Here is a 15448-nt window from a genome sequence, read left to right on the forward strand (position 1 = left end):
AGACCGGGAACTATGATGTCACTGTGTCACTCGCCTGCTGCCACTGAAGCCCGAGGGGGCTGTGGAGTAAAGTGCTGAGAGATGCAGAGGCTCAGACAGGAAGGTGGCATTTAATTTAAGGGGGAGGGCTGGGTGCCCCGACCAGCTCTGAGCCCTGCTCAGCCTCCATTGGCCGAGGGACCTCGGGGCTCGGCGCCTCCGTCTGTGTGGTGGGACCCTGACCCTCCCTCGTGGCGCTGCCTCCACGTGACGCTGTGCAGCCACCCAGCTTCCTGATGCCACCTGGGATCTAATTTCAGGACAGACTTGCAGGACCCCAGCCGCTGCCCCCACGTGGCGGCTTCTTGAACAAGCTGGTCGTCCACACGGTGGTGGCTGAAAGTCAAGGCCAACTGTCCCATCCTTACCCTCTGTTTAACAAAGGGTGCAACTCAAGTGTTAATACCGGTCTCCCCCACCCCCCTCCCCCGCCCCAGAACTCAAGGAAATGATGTTATTTCAAATGTTTAAAAAAAAAAGCATGGGGGAGGGGCAGGGGGACAGCTGCACACATTTTCCCCAAGTTGGTCCAAGTACAAAACTGCTTATCTGGACCCTTCCTCACCCCCACCCCCACCTTACAGCCGGGACCACAGAGGCTCAGAGAGGTTGGGAGAGCGTCCTGTGGCTGCACAGGGTACGAAGGCTGAGCTGGGAGGACAGCCCTGTCCCAACGCCCAGTCTGGGCTTTCTCCCTTCACATCGCATGGGGTTGGGTTCTCTTCTGCGGGAATTTAAGAGAGACGGTTGATTGCTACAGTTGATGAGAGGGCATCGTGACCACCTGAGCGGAGTTTGGGCTCCCCCCGGGGGCAGACCCAGAGGTCCGTATTTGGGAGCGTGTGACTCACTGACCTGGGAAGTGACCCCAGGGAGCAGGTGGAGAAGGGGGAAGGGAGATGGGGAAGGGAGAAAACCAGTCGAGATGCATGAAAGAGGGGTCACTGCTACAGGGAATTGCTACTCAGGCCTGCAGACCCTCTGGGATTCCAGGGAGCACAGGCCTCAGGGCTGCCACCGTAAGGGCCTGAAGATGCCACTCGTGTTCCTGGCACGTCCAGCCGGCCCTGCCCAAGGGCCTGCCTGCCTCCCGTCTGCTTGCTGCTGGCACAACAAGGCTCCTGGGGAAGAGGTGCCGGGACCACCTGCAGAGGACCTCCCGGCTAGGCCAGGGCTCTCACAGCCTCACGCTGTGGTCAGCACAGTCTCTTCTCGGGGCCCCTTGGAGCAGGGGTCCTCCCTTCCCCATGGGCAGGCAGTGTGGTGACGTGCTGGGGGCCCCGGCGGAATCTGACTTGGCAAGAACATGCTCTGTCCACAGTAAGCCCCAGTGTGCAGGGCCCGCCGCCCAGGGTGGCTCCAGGAGGCCGGGGGACCACCATCAGGACCTCACATTGGGCATGTGGAGCTCTGAACAAGCAGGAGGGGCTGCACCGAATCCCCAGCAGCCGGGGCTCACACACGCAGGGAGGGGAGGGCGTCCCTGGGTGAACACACCCTGGCTTTGCCCAGGCCTGCAACTCCACGTCCACGGCTCTGAGCAGCCTTCTGTGTGCCAGGGCCTCTTCTGCACGGTCAGTGTCACTGGATCTGGGGATTCCCCGAGGGCCGGGGACCAAACCCAGGTGTGGAGGTGGTTGGGAGAACCGGCCCAGAGACAAACCACAGGTTTGAAGTTTTATGTTAGGATAAGGTCTCAGAGGTTTAAAAGTACCTTTCCTTAACTTGCTTTGAATGTGTAGTACATCTACGTCCTTAGAAATAAAAACAGGGAAAGTTGTATTCAGGGCGAGGTCTCCCCCACCCCATATCCACCCAGCTCCCCCCTTCTCATTTCTGTGGTCTCCGGTTCTTGGGTGCCTCGCTTCCTTGGTGTATGTGCAGGCAAACCTTATTATTCTTTTTTATAAACACAGCGTAGTCTGGGCCCGACTGGCACCTGCCTTCTCCCACCTAGCGATCTCTCTTGAAGATCTTCGTGTCCCAGGTCGCAGCACGCAAGCTCGTTCATCTTTCCCTTTTCGCAGCCACGCAGCAGCTCCTGGCATGCACGCTCCGGAGTCGTTAAATTATTCCCTGTGGGTGAACATTTGGGTGGTTTCACATCTTGCTCCTACAAAAGATGCTACCAAGGATAACCTTCTACTGACATTTTGCACGTGTGCAAGTGTTATTTTTAAGACAAATTCCCAGAATTGAAGTTACCGGGCCCAAAGGCAGACGCATTTCTGGTCTCGAAGGGTATTGCCACACGGCCCTCTGTAGAGCTGGTCCCAATCTGTGCTCCCATCAAACGTGCGAGAGTCTGTGTTCGGGGAGGGGGGCTCCCCAGATGAGTGGAGCAGAGACCTGGGAGGTGAAAATAACCCTCCTGGACAAGCGTAGATGAAAAGTGAGCAGAGCCTGGACCCCTGAGGCCCACAGGAAATAAAGAACAATGAATGGAGAAAGGTCCTGAGACGGGAGAAAAGGAAGACGAGTCCATCTTATCCTGCGGAGCAAAGTGGGAAGTGTCCGATCGGATATGTTAGCGCAGGGTTTTTCGATTCAAAGGGTCTGTTTCGTGGGGAGCCTTTTTAGATTCCGTCTGGATGCAGGAATCCCAGGGTGAGGGGACAGAAGCGGGGCTGGGAGGGAGAAGCGGAGCTGCAGTGGCAGAACTGAGGGTGGGGAAGGAGGCAGCTGGTGGCCCGCACCGGAACAGGGAGGGTCCGGGAAGACCCGCCCGTGTCCTTGGAGCCCAGCACACAGCCTGGCCCACAGGGGGTGCTCGGAAAATGTCAGAAATGCCAACAGCCAATGAGCCAGGGCACCGTGAAATTCCTCCCCAGAAATCTGAGAAGTCCACCTGTTGGTCCCATGACCAAATATGACGGGGACAGAATTGCTGGTGGGGGTGGGGCAGCAGACCCACCTGTTGTCTTAAGCATGACCTCAGTCAAATCAGATCCACTCTCTCACCCTGTCCGAGCTGTTTCCTTATAAAAATCTTCTCAAATTCATCACTCAGTCAACACATATTTATCGAGCATCTACTGTGTGCCAGGCCCTGGGGCTCCAACAGTGAGGCCATCACAGCCCCTGCCCTGGTGGGTGCGAGACCAGCACCCCCACCGGTGCGTGGTTGCCAGCTGCGCCGAGTGCCAGGAAGGACAGGAGGGCCGGATTCTGTGCGAAGGTGGTTAGGATGGCCTTGCAGGGGAGTGATGTTTCAGCTGAGAGGATGCCAGGTCTCAGCAAGTCAGGAGGAAGGGGACAGCAACCCAGGCAAAGGGAACAGTGTGTGCAAAGGGCCGGAGGTGGGGAAGACGTTTGAGCGTTCGTGGAGGTGGAAGAAGGCCAGGGTGACGGGCGCTCAGGGTAAGAGGGATCCGGCGAGGCAGGGCAGGTGCGCAGGGACTGGAGCTTGCGGGGCCTGAAGGCCATGCCAAGGCTTTATCGTCTGACCCAAGTGCAATGGGAAGGCATTAATTCAAAGTTTCAAGCAAGGAAGGGATGAGATCAAATTTATGTTTCAAAAGATCTCTCAGCTGTCCCTTCCTAGAGCCCTAATCTTGTATTTGTGGGAGTGACAGATGACACATTGTAGGATGACGTGACAGTAGAGTATCTAACACTCTGTTGTTCTGGTCACCCCAAGGTCACTCCCGCGCAGCAGGGAGGCCCAGCTCCCCGGCAGCGTCTCCTGCGAACGGTCTGGAATCCAGCTGCCGGCAGAGGCAGTAGCGGTGGGAACTCCTCCAACGTGCGTGCGGAGGAGCACGGCCAGCGCAGGTTCAGAGCGAAGGGCGGGCAGAGGGCCAGCTCCGCTGCATGAAACCGATCGCTTTGCAGCAGGACTTCTCAGGGCCTTTGGCGGGGGCGCCGTGTGCCCTGTGAACCTCACAGAACGGCCTAGAACACTGTGTTCCACGTTTATCTCGAAACTTGGGTTTTCATGGAACATTTGGGTCTCGGAATCACTGAGAGACCCTGCTCCGTTTCCTGGTTGCACTTCCGGGGCACATCTGCTAATGAGCATGCTCAGTTTCCTTTCCAGAAATCCCTGTTCAGGGAACAGAGGCGCCCTCTTTCCTGATGGGGAAGCGCATCGGGTCAGTGTCTTGTTCCCAGAGTGGGGAGGGGTCCTCGACTGTTACTTTGGACGACCAGCTAATCACGGGGAGCAGCCTGTGCGGTGGCAGCTGTCACTCTCCAGCCCACGTCTTACCTTCAACACCGCCCCGCCTGCGCACGTGGGAGTGTCGTCACCGGTGGCCACCTGCTCTTGGTCCCTCACTTATTGGGTTTGGGAGAAATAAGAAGTCCCCTTAACCAAGAACTCAGGTGCCCTGTTCCAGGAAGAGGCAGTGGCTTGGCATTTCTGGTCTCTGAAGTCTATTTTGTTTTGTTATTGTTGTTTTTAAATTGGGGTGTAATTGACTCCCAAGTCTGTATACGGTGCTCCCAGCAGAACCCGCCAGGGCCCACTTGTCTTCCTGACTCCGTTCAAAGTGTGAGCTGCCCCTGTCACTGTTCGGTGCCATCCGAGAGAATGTGGCCGTGTCTGTCCCCCTGCCCTGGTGACCCGACCCTGCCGATGTGAGGGGGAATACCAACAGAGAGAAGCAACGCCACGAACGTTTTTTCAAGAGGTCATGTTTTTATTCTACATTATTGGTATTGCAGGGGACAGGACCAGGATTCCACCTCCACAATTTCGCGGGCAGGCCAGCGGGGAGAATTATGTACACCTAGAATGGGAACGCAGCAGGGGCCGGATCTTCCCAGGAAGGAGCCAGAAAGACTCGGGCTTAGGCCACGGGGGCCAGGCCGACCTGGTTGTTGGCCCTGTCAAAGACAGTGAAGTACTGGCGGATGAAGACATCGCCCAGGATCCAGAGGTCTCCGGAGGAGGTGGGGAGGTCCATGCCCTGGAAGCCGCTGACACATTCATCGTCGCTCTGGAGAAGAGGAGAATGACACTGGAGATGGGACACAGGCTCCGCAGGGACCGGCGCTGGGGGACCGTGCCCCGAGGGCCACAGCCCACTGCGAGGCACGTGCACAGAGAAGCTTCCTGGCTCACATCCGGGGACTTGGCTCTTTCTGCCTGGGTTCTGCCTGCAGAAGCAGTTCCCTGCACTGTCGGTTTCCAGGGACTAGGAGACATGGCCCAGCGTTTCTGGCAGGTGCGCAAAGCCTGACATCAGCACCGGAGCGAAGGGGTTTAGGAACAAAGCTGCCAGGGAGGATTTTGGAAGCCCTGGTAACACAGCCTTTTCTCATTATCCTGATCCCAGTCAGCGACAAACCAGGTCAGCTCTCAGTCCTTTTCGTTCACCAAGGTTGTGAGCACCTTGGGTGCACACTGGAATCACCTAGGAGGCTTTGAAAAATTCCACTGCTCAGGCCTCCCCCTACTAATTAATCAGCATCTTGAGGGGAGTGGCCCGGACATCAGGACTTCTTGCTGGACAGCACCGACCCCCCTGGGTGAAACAAGTTTCCCTCCTGGCATCAGAGCAGAAGGTAGGGGGTTTTCCTGTGGTTCCTCTGACCGAAGATTTGTCACTTGGTAGAGACAGTAGGAGCATATTCTCCCTGACCCTACACAAATTGTGATTTTCATTTGCTAAGCCCTTACCGGCTTCAGTGTGGTCCATCTCACCCAGTGCCGCTAAACTGCACTCGGGTCAACGGGCTAGTGATGCAAACCTGGGGTGTGGACTCAGGTGTTCAGCTAGAAATCCTCTTCACGCCACCATCATTTGCCTTACTTTTCTCTTGTGGGTGGGGTGGGGACTGGGTCCAAATCCTCCTTCCTGCCTTTATTTGTCATGTATTCTTTTTCTCTGGAGGCTGTCCAGAGCAGATGTCCGCCACATCCCATGTGAAGGGGGAGGAGGTGGCCACATCCTAGGAGCCCACTTAGGTGGAAGGCCCAGAGCCCTCTTACCTGCAGGATGTAGGCGCTGGAGGGCAGCGGGTACTGGTTGCCGTTGATGGTGAAAACGATGTTGGGCAGGTCGCTGACGGCCGAGCAGCTGACCACCACCTGGAAAGAGGGAGGGTCAGAAGGACTGCATGCCTTCTGTATGGCAGACCCGCCACCTTGGTCTAGACCAGGGCCACCAGGGCTGGGTTTACCTGGTCGTCTGACTCGCTGGCTCCGATGGCGCTCTGGATGTTGGCAATGGCATTGGTGGGGCCAGCCAGCAGAGAGGTACCGGTGTCAATAATGGCCTGGCAGCTTCCACTGCACGCGATGGTCTTGCCGTTCATGGTGACGCTGTGGGGAACATGCAAGTCAGGGGTTCCTTCCTCCCCAGGAGGAACCATGTGACTCCAGAGGATGTCCCCTCTTCCCCAGCCATTGGCCAATATATGAAGTGTCAGCTTCTCTTCTTCACACACACAAACGTTTACTAACTCTGTGCCAGGCCTGGGAGACGCCAAGCCTGATAAGACAGCCACACGATTTCTGGTGGCAGGGGGTTCACAGTCTAGCTGGAAAGCTAAGTTATGGTCAAGGAAGGGCAGGATGAACAGGGCACACTGCAGGGGGCCAGCGCCACGATCCAGAGTGAGGCTGGTGGTGATGAGGAGCGACCAGGGAGGCTTCTCAGGGGAGCAGGCGCCCGAAGGTCGCAAGGAGGTGAAGGGCTGGAGGGGGACGTCGTGCGGCAGGTGGGCCGTGATGGGGACAAGAGGAGTGGGGGTGGGAAGTGGAAGAACTGACGAAGTTGAGGCATGGCTGGGACAGACACAGGGGGGCCAGCACGTCCTGGTCTAGGAGGACTGTCCTGGTGTTAGTACTGAAGATTTTCGCGTCCCAGGACGCTGCTCTGGCCTGGGCAAACCTGGGTGATTGGTCCCTCTAGCAGGCCTGCGGGGGATGGGGAGGGGAGGGAAGGACAGCTGGGGAATGAGGCTGTGTGGGGGATGGGCAGGCCCTGAAGGGGAAGCGGGGACAGGATGGCCGAAGCAACTTCTCCGTTGTTTTGCCCTATCCCTAGACTAACAGTGACATTTGTCCTGGAACAGGTCCCCTAAGTGCTGAGACAGGTGGACAGCCAGGTCCTCCAGCTCTCCCTGGGGATGCCAGTAGGTTGTCCTGCCTCTGTGACCAGAAGGAAAGTGGCCGTCTCATCCCTGCAGAGTGTTTGGGGGCTCCGACAGCTCTCCTGCAGCAAAGTCCAGGGTCCCTCTGGCTTGGCCAGCTCCCAGCTTTACCCCCTGGGGTGCACGTCCCTGTGCTGGCGGGACCCTGAAAAGCTTAGCTGACTATGAGTCTATAGGGAAACGGAGTCCGGGGCCCAAGCCAGGACGTCGCCTGTCCACAGTGATCTCACCTGTCCACGGTGATCTGCCAGTAAGTCTCAGCGGAAAGAGGCACCCAGTTCAAGCTCCCGGTGTAGTAGGAAGAATCGATGCCGCCAAACATCACCACGCTTTCACTCTCGTCGTTGCTGTGAAAAGTCGGGGCGGGGAGGGAAACCAGGAATTCATTCTTTCCTTCATTCGCTCATTCAAACGAACATAAACTATATGTAGTCTAAGTGCTACCTTTTTCTTTCTTTCTTTCTTTTTTTTTTTTGCTATGGAAGTTTGCTCTCTATTTTGGTCTCTAGCCTGTGCAAGGAGCTTTGCTGAGTGTGGGACAGACAGGGTTTCTTGTAATCCATGCACCAGAACCCCCGCCATGGCCGTAATGACGATTATTATTTCCACTTTACCAACAGGCACAGAGAGGTAAGGCGATTTGCCCAAGGTCACACAGCCAGGGAGTGGCAGACCTAGATTAGAACCTAGGTCTTCTTGGTTCCAAAGTACATGAAATGAAGACACGTTTGCTCTTAAGTAGCCCTCATTCTCAGCCAGGGGCATTTCACTCCCCAGGGACATGTGCCAGTGTCCGGAGGAGTTTTTGATGGATGAGATTGAATGGGGGGAAGGAGCCATCACTGGCATCTGGGAGGGAGAGGCCAGGGAGGCTGCTAAACACCCTACAAGGCACAGGATGGCCCCCGGCAGCAAGAAATTATCTGGTCCAAAATGTCCATGGTGCTAAGATTGGGAAACTGATCCGGCTGGAGAGATGAAGCGGCCCTACACGAAATACCTGTAAGGGCCAATTGCGTTCAGGGCTGACTTGACTATTGAGTGGCCGTGGGGGGAAAAGGATAAAAGGGCCTCTCTTTTATCCTTGGAATATCCATGGAAACTGCAGGGGTCTGTGCTACCGGAATTGTCATTGTCTAAATCTGCAGATTCGGGTTCAGTAGGGGAGCAGATGCACATGAAGAAATGAGCCGCCGGAGAACTGGCCACAGATAAGACTGTCCCCACCAGTGAACCCCACCCACCTTCCCTGATTTCATCTGACAGTGCACGTGGCCCACTGTGTCCACAGAACGGCGGACAACTGAGGAAACGCACCGGCCATGACAAACTACTTCAAAAGAGGAGGATTCGGGCATCTTCGGGAAGGCGGAGATGCCCTCGGATATTCCTGCATAAACCGCTACTCAACCAAACCAACACTTGGTTCACTTTTCATTGTCTTGGAATTAACTCAGAGTCACACCTGATGTTAACTAATGAAAGAAACTTGCATTCCTCCTTTGAAAGTCCCACTGTTCAAGATATAAGTCTCAACCATTTTTTTTTTTTCGTTTCTTGCTGTGACATTTTGGCCCCAGTTTTAAGCAGATTCACTGCAGACAGTGGTCTTTGGGGGGTCAGCGATGAGGGGTCTGGTGCTGTGGAGAAACGGCTATGACACTGGAGTTGGGTAAGACAAAGTGACAGAGGCTCACGCTGCTCAGACAAGACAAATGAAGACAGCTGGTCGCACAGGGACTTGATGCTGTCCTCTCTACAGACACACCTCTCAAGCCTCAGACACAGACCCTTTCAATCCCTCGCTTGCTAAGACCTCTTCACACCACCCAGCCCTGGACAGCCCTGTGCTGGGCCAGGCGACCGTGACACCCTCTGCCCCAACTTACGAGCTCAGGTAGACGGAGAAGAGGTCTTGGGAAACCAGACCCTGGTCCCATATGTTGTCAAAGACAGGCGTGGCCCCGGAGGAGGAGATGCTGGGGAAGGCCAGGCCCAGGATGCCGTCAAAGGGAGCATAGAACAGGAAGGAGCCGGGCTCTGTCTCACTCAGGCCGAAGATCTGGTTGGTGTCAGAGATGCTTCCGACCTGAGTGGGGAAACCACATTGCTCACAATCAGCTCGCGTCCACCGGGCTCTGCGCAGCACCAGCACGGGGCCCGGAACGTCCTAGCTCATTCTGTGCAGGACTCTGCCTCTGGCCGGTAGGCTGGAAGGACGGGAGAGGGGCCGTCCCCAGGAATACTTGTTATTCTGCTGGAGGTAACCATTGCGGCTGGTCTCCAGATGGCCACGGTCTGCGCCTCGGTGTGAGAGTTTGCTGCAGAGCAGATGGTCACCCTGTGCCTGTGTGTCTGATAGAGGCAGAACAGGCCCCAGGCAAACCGGAGCCCTGGCCCCGTGCTGCGCCCTGGAAGGGGGGAGCTGGTGGAGCATTAGGGCTGGGGTGGGGGGCCTGCAGTGGGGGGGGGAGCAGGAGGTGCTAAAAGAGAACTGAGACTTTTCTTAGCTTCTCCATAGCACTCAGCTTGGGTGGGGCTGACGTGGGCTTGTGGCTCCGGGCGCCACCCCTTACCCACCACTGCCCCACCTAGAAATATCTGTGACACCTCTGCCACCTCCCCTTCCCCATTCCCCTATTAGGTGACTTTGTGATCCCCGAGACCCACATTGCTGGAACGAGCTGGTTCTGGGGGGCTTCTGGTTGTATGTAGCCCCCAAGGTTCCTGGCAGCAGGTCCCAGGGCTGGGCAGGGTGAGGTGGTCCCCCAGCGGGAGCTCACCTGGACAGTGTCGTATCCGAGGATGCCTGTCATGCTGCCGGTGCCATAGGCAATGGAGACTGTCTCGCTGGTGGCCTGGTAGGTGGAGGACGCTTGAGGGTTGAAGAGGTTGTGGTCCACTGTGGGGGCAAGAAGTGACACTGTCAACCTCTGAAAGCTGGTGGGGAGTCATGGTCCGGTGTTGTCTTCCTGGGGTGGGTGCCTGGGTTCTGGGTGGGGGGTGCTTTGGAGGAGATGGGTTACCTTTCCCTAGATTTTGGAGCCCAAGCCTTCCCAGGTTTCATGCCATCTGGTTAGACCGGTTGGGACAATCTCTGATCATTGATGGAACATCCCCAGCTGACCCCACAGTCCCCTGCCCAGGATGCCCCAGGCAAACACCGTGAGGCACAGGCCCATGGCTGCCCACTTCCCTCTGCCACCGGCCTGAGCTCATTGAGCACTAGGACCGTGTGTGAGCCACCCCTTTGCCCACCAGGCGCCTAAGCCCAGTGCTGGGCATGAGCAGATGCCTGCCGAGTGAATCCTGAGTGGCCCCAGCAGACTTGAAAGGGACTGGTTTGCAGCCCCTGAGTGTGCTGGGCTCCTAGGCCTGAGGCTGAGGGGTGGGCAGGGCTGGGCACTCACAGCAGGCCAGACTGGAGCAGTAGACGGAGGGCACCCACAGGTTGGAGGAGCCGGTGTCAAAGATGACGGTGAACTCCTGAGGGGGTGTTCCGATGCTGATGTTGCCAAAGTACTCCATCTGCCGGGTGAGTGGGGACAGCACAGCTCACGACATGAGGCTCCCCACCTCACCTCCCCAGGACTGTCTCTGGGGCGGCTCCTCAGCCACCTCCCGCCTTCCCCTTTGCATTCTGGCCTTTCCCTCCCAGCCTGGTCTCCCTGTCTCCTTGGAGTCTTCCCTGATTGTGCCCAGTTCTCCTCTGACTGTGCTCTTCTGCACACCGTTGATGCCTAATACTAATCTCATCTTGCCTGTCTTCGTCTTGCTGTCCTCAAGAACGCATGTTCTCGGAGGAGAGCGTGAAACATTCAAGTGCCCGGCTCTGTAAATGCTGACATGCGCGTTCGTTCAATGGTTGACCGGAAGATGAACAAGTCACTGAAACCCTTTGATACATCTTCTTCCTGAGTCTCGGTCTACAGCAGGCCCCAAGAAAGGTCATAGTCGGGGTTTTTATTCTTGGTGCACTTTCCTCCGTCGTGGCAGCCGTGCTGGTCTTGCTGCTCCTCGATGAGGACAGCCTCCTCTCCGTCCTGGCCGCCACCTGCTCTTTGCACTTGCTGTTTCTTATGCTTGGACAATGTTTGTTCTACGTCTTTCCTTGGCCGCCTCCTTCTCATCAGTTATTCAGAGCGCTTACCAATGTCACCTCCACTGAGGGGCCCTCCTTGACTACTCTAAGTTTGCCCTTCCCCCTTGTTCTTTTTCCAATTACTCTAATTAATTAAATAAGGAAAGCTCCAGGAACTTTGCTTATTCACTATCGTTTTCTCAGCTCCCTGCACAGCCCCTGGCACATAGTAGGCGCTTCATAAACATGTAAGTACATGGACCGGCTTTACCAGGGGCCAGGCCCTGAGCTAAGTATTCCATATAACCGTTATTGCACTGCTTGCTTGGACATCCCTCTGACAGTGGGTATTAGTGGTTCTGTTTGACAGACAGGACCCCCGGGGCTCACTCAGAGAATGTAGACGATGTGCCCAAGGTCACCGGGACCATTAGAGCCTAGGTGTGCACCAGGCCTGGCGGAATCAGAGGCTAAGCTTTTAATGACAGGTGACCCTGCTTTGTACCCTTGGCTCAGTGCCATTCCCATAGAGAACATGCAGTATTTTTGATGAAGGACGAATAGAAGGGTCAGAGTGATCTTCCTGTAATTGCAATCTGACCTTGTCAACCACGTGTTGGGATGATTGGGTGGCACTTGAGATACAGACGGTTATCAGAGACGTGGCCTGGCTTCTCTCACTGACCCTCCACCTCACTTCACACCTCCCTCCCCGCTCTCCACACACACCCGGCTTCCTTTCCTCAGATGCACTCTGCTCCCCACTGTCACGGGGTCCGACGGGGGTCCCTCCTGCTCTCTGGGGTACCGCTCCGGGGAGAGATCCCTGCCTGCCACCTGCCATCTGCCAACTGGCACAGGGTGTCACCTTCACTGTAGCCCTTGCCTGGCTGTACTTCTTATGCTGTGTGAGGCGCACAGAGCGCTGTCTATCTCTCCCTACTAGACTGTGACCTGCAAGGGGGTGGGGGGTCGGTCTAGTTTTGCTCACTGCTGTTTCCCAGCCCAGAACCGTGCCTGATGCTGGGCACCACCAGGTGCCCTATATGCATAACACTGGGTAAAAAAAGGGACGAAGGAAGGAATGAGAGAGTTTGCCTGCCCTCCCTGTGCCTCTGAGATTCAGGGAGCAGACTCCTAGGTGACTGACTGCCTGGGGCCTCAGAGTTCTGGTCCATCTTCCAAGACCCCTGGGGCCCTCTCTCTCCTAAGCCCCCAGAGCTGCCCCCGCTGCCCGCCTGTGCACTCACGTCCATGTAGTTCTCAAGGGGCTCGGTGGCCGACATGTCGGCGACCTCCTTGATGTACTTGCTGGCCGGGTTGTAGCTGTGCTTCTTCAGAAAGTCCTTCAGCAGGCCATGCTGGATCAGGTTGTGACGCAGGGACCGCTTTCGGACCAGGGGAACCCTGTGGCAAATGTGGCAAAGGGATGGTTTGGAGGGGAAGGAGTAATTAGTCAAGGAGTCTGCTCCTGGGGGCGGTGGGAGCCCGGCAAGGAAAAGGAAGCTGGCCCAAGGGAGAGACGCAGGAAGGAGGGAGTCAAGATGGGAGATTCTCCCCTTTGGGGCGCAGTGACACCAGGAGGCCCAGTGGCTGTCTGGAGCTGACCCCAGGCCGGCCCCCGGGAAGCCACAGGCAGTCGGTGCGCTGCCTGGGTTGGTCTTGCACGGAGCGCTCTGGGCTTGGGAGCGTTTCGAGGTCTCTAACAAAAATCCGCCATTAGCGCTTCCTTCCATGGAGTCTAGAGACTCTCATCTGAAAAAGGCAAGTCCTCCCGAGAGAGTCACGCTGGGCTCTCTGTCCTGCTGCTTCGTTCAAATGGATACAATGTTCCTCTCCTCTGAGCAGCAAACCACATCTGTAGTGCTGGCTTCCCAAAAGGGCAGAGAGAGAGCTAAAGGATGGTCAAGAGAGGTGCCGTACAAGGGAAGAAGAGGAGGATGGGAGGAAAGAAAGGCAATGGAACAGGCAGCAAACTCACTTGTGGATGACACACTCAGAGAGTGCCACCAAGCTGAGCAGCAGCAGCCACTTCATGGTTCTTGGTTCTTCCCAGGGCCCAAGTGTCCAGAGAAGTGGAGGCGGTGGAAGGTGTGCAGCAGCAGGCCGGAGCAGCGCCTTATATACTGCCCAGGTGCTCAGGAGTCCACCTTATCAGCCCTCAAATATCGCCCATTCTCCTAACCCAAACAGAAAGTTTCTCGATAAGATTGTTCCTGCCCCTGAGCCCTGTTCTGGGAAGTTTCCAGTACAGAAGCTTTCCACTGTAACCACTCCTCCCCCCGGCTGGAAGAGCAAGCGATGGACTGGAGGCGTATGTCTGAAATAATGAAATGCATTACATGTTGACAAGTTGAATATGTTGACAGAATTGGTCTAAAGTGCACTTAACATCGAACAGATGCCCAAGGACCTCAGTTACCCTGATTTGTCCCGGTGGGAGAAATGGCTGGGTTCTTGGTGACCAGTTCCCCACCAAGTGATGGGCCATGTTCCTATAGCTGTGACCCTAAAGCACATTCATGGGTCAGTGGCTTGGGACTCAAGACATGTCTCTACAGAAATGTCATTATACGGGGCTGTTGAGGGGCAGCTGGGCTGAGTCCTGGAAAGCAGTGTGCACAGCAGAGGAAGAGGAGAGGGCGGAACAGGTGGAAAAATTCTGCCTTTTCTGAAACAGGCCAGCTGTGTCTTTGGACTCTGTGCTCCTCATTTTCTGTCCCCCTTCTCTTCCCGCTGCTCCTGTTCCACCCTCAGGTTGCTTGAAGCTTCCACCTTTGAGAACACAGTGGGTCTGGCTCTCCTATGTTCTCCATCTTAAAACTTGGCTGACTCAGCTACAGTGGAGCAAAGCCATCTGGGAAAATTTATACTAGAGTGTGAATGACTCAGGAAGCAACTTCTCCTGAAGAGAACGTCTTAAGAGAGTCCCTTCTTAAAATAGGATGCTTACCAACCCAGTGGATTCTCTATGAGGTTTATTCAGTGGACAAAGTGGAGCAAAAACTTTGATTCAGGAATTGTGGGGATGGGAGATATTGAGTGGAGGTCAGCAGTACGTAGTGAGGCCTATCTTCTGGTCTTGTTCTGAAATTAGATCCCCTGGGCCACCCAGGTTTTCTCAGCATCAGGAGATACGGATTCTAGTAAAGCTCCAAATTTCCCCCTTTGCCCCTGAGTGAGTACAGAGGGATGGGGTTAGTACAAAGCACATTTGTATTTCAAGTTCACGTGTTAAGTCAGCTTCGTGCCGCTGATGTGGATCCTTGACCCGTATTTTCCACTTTCACATCGTTTGATTCCTGCTTCCTCTCCTCACTCTTTCCCGCCCCCCCACCCCCCACCCCCCTACTCCCCTCAAGCCTTTCTTCTTTGAGTTACACTCTCACCCTCAGGCTGATGGTCCTAAAGATGGCTGTCCAAGTCCTGGGGGCAGCAGATGGGAACCCCCTGGAGGAAGGCGACCGCCGGGAGGGAGGGCGGGGCATGTACTGGGGTGGGGGGTGGGCAGGGTCTTCAAAGGTATTTGGTGTATAACTTTGTGTGGTGGGTAAAGGGCTGCAGATTGACGTTTCTCTTTCACACCGATGTTTCTCTCCCTCTCTTTCTCTCTCCCTTCCCCTCTCTCTAAAAATAAATAAATAACATCTTTAAAATACTAAATGGGGACAGAGACTAGGTCAGGGGCTGGGGGAGGAGATTGGCTACCAAGGGTATGGGGGACCTTTTTGGGGTGATAGACATATTTCATCTCTAGACTATACCCCTGAAAAGGCAAACTGCACCTCGTGATAATAGAGCCAAAGCACCTGACTTCAGAACAGGTGGCACCCGCAGCCAGTGACCGTGCCACCGATGGGAGTGAAGGGAACGTTGGGTAGTAGGTGCTGCCTGGGGGGGCACCTGAGAAGGGACACACTGGGTTCTTTTCGCATGAACTGTCACAGTACCACTGAAGTTGACAGGGAAGGCACACACAGCCCGCTCACCACCTCTGCTTCCATTTCTGTTCTTGGAACTGTGGGTGACTCTGCTCCCAGTCTGCTTTTCTGGTCACACCAAAGGGCGGCAGTGACAAGCGGGCAGGCTGAGGCAAAGCTCGCTGGTGGCCAGGATTCGTTTCAGAGGAGTGGATGGCGCCCAGGCTCCTCTGTGCGCCCCGGAGCTGGCTCGCAGACCTCGGAGTCTAAGGAAGGGCATCGGTTGGGGGGCACAGCTTGTCTG

At 55.9% G+C, this 15448-nt stretch overlaps 1 protein-coding gene across 1 annotated transcript; it reads right to left on the reverse strand.

Moving 5' to 3' along the window:
- Positions 1–4660: 4660 nt before the first annotated feature.
- Positions 4661–13329, reverse strand: LOC119043698 (pepsin A-like). Its single transcript, XM_037137776.2, has 9 exons — positions 13206–13329; positions 12475–12631; positions 10554–10671; positions 9927–10045; positions 9033–9232; positions 7374–7490; positions 6169–6310; positions 5978–6076; positions 4661–4982 (listed from the first exon to the last, which is right to left on the reverse strand). The coding sequence occupies exons 1-9, from the start codon at positions 13259–13261 to the stop codon at positions 4833–4835; spliced, it is 1158 nt and encodes a 385-aa protein (XP_036993671.2). The 5' UTR covers positions 13262–13329; the 3' UTR covers positions 4661–4832.
- Positions 13330–15448: the final 2119 nt, after the last annotated feature.

The sequence above is a fragment of the Artibeus jamaicensis genome, unplaced genomic scaffold, assembly GCF_021234435.1.
Source record: "Artibeus jamaicensis isolate MK-2021 breed Jamaican fruit bat unplaced genomic scaffold, CSHL_Jam_final scaffold_614, whole genome shotgun sequence".
Classification (NCBI taxonomy): Eukaryota; Metazoa; Chordata; class Mammalia; order Chiroptera; family Phyllostomidae; genus Artibeus; species Artibeus jamaicensis.

Coding starts and splice junctions, on each gene's coding strand:
- LOC119043698 (XM_037137776.2), bottom strand. CDS start 13,261: ATGAAGTGGCTGCTGCTGCTCAGCTTGGTGGCACTCTCTGAGTGTGTC. Junction 9,233..9,926: donor TCGGATACGACACTGTCCAG/GTGAGCTCCCGC, acceptor TTCCCCACTCAG/GTCGGAAGCATCTCTGACAC. Junction 6,311..7,373: donor TGGCAGATCACCGTGGACAG/GTGAGATCACTG, acceptor TGTTCCCCACAG/CGTCACCATGAACGGCAAGA.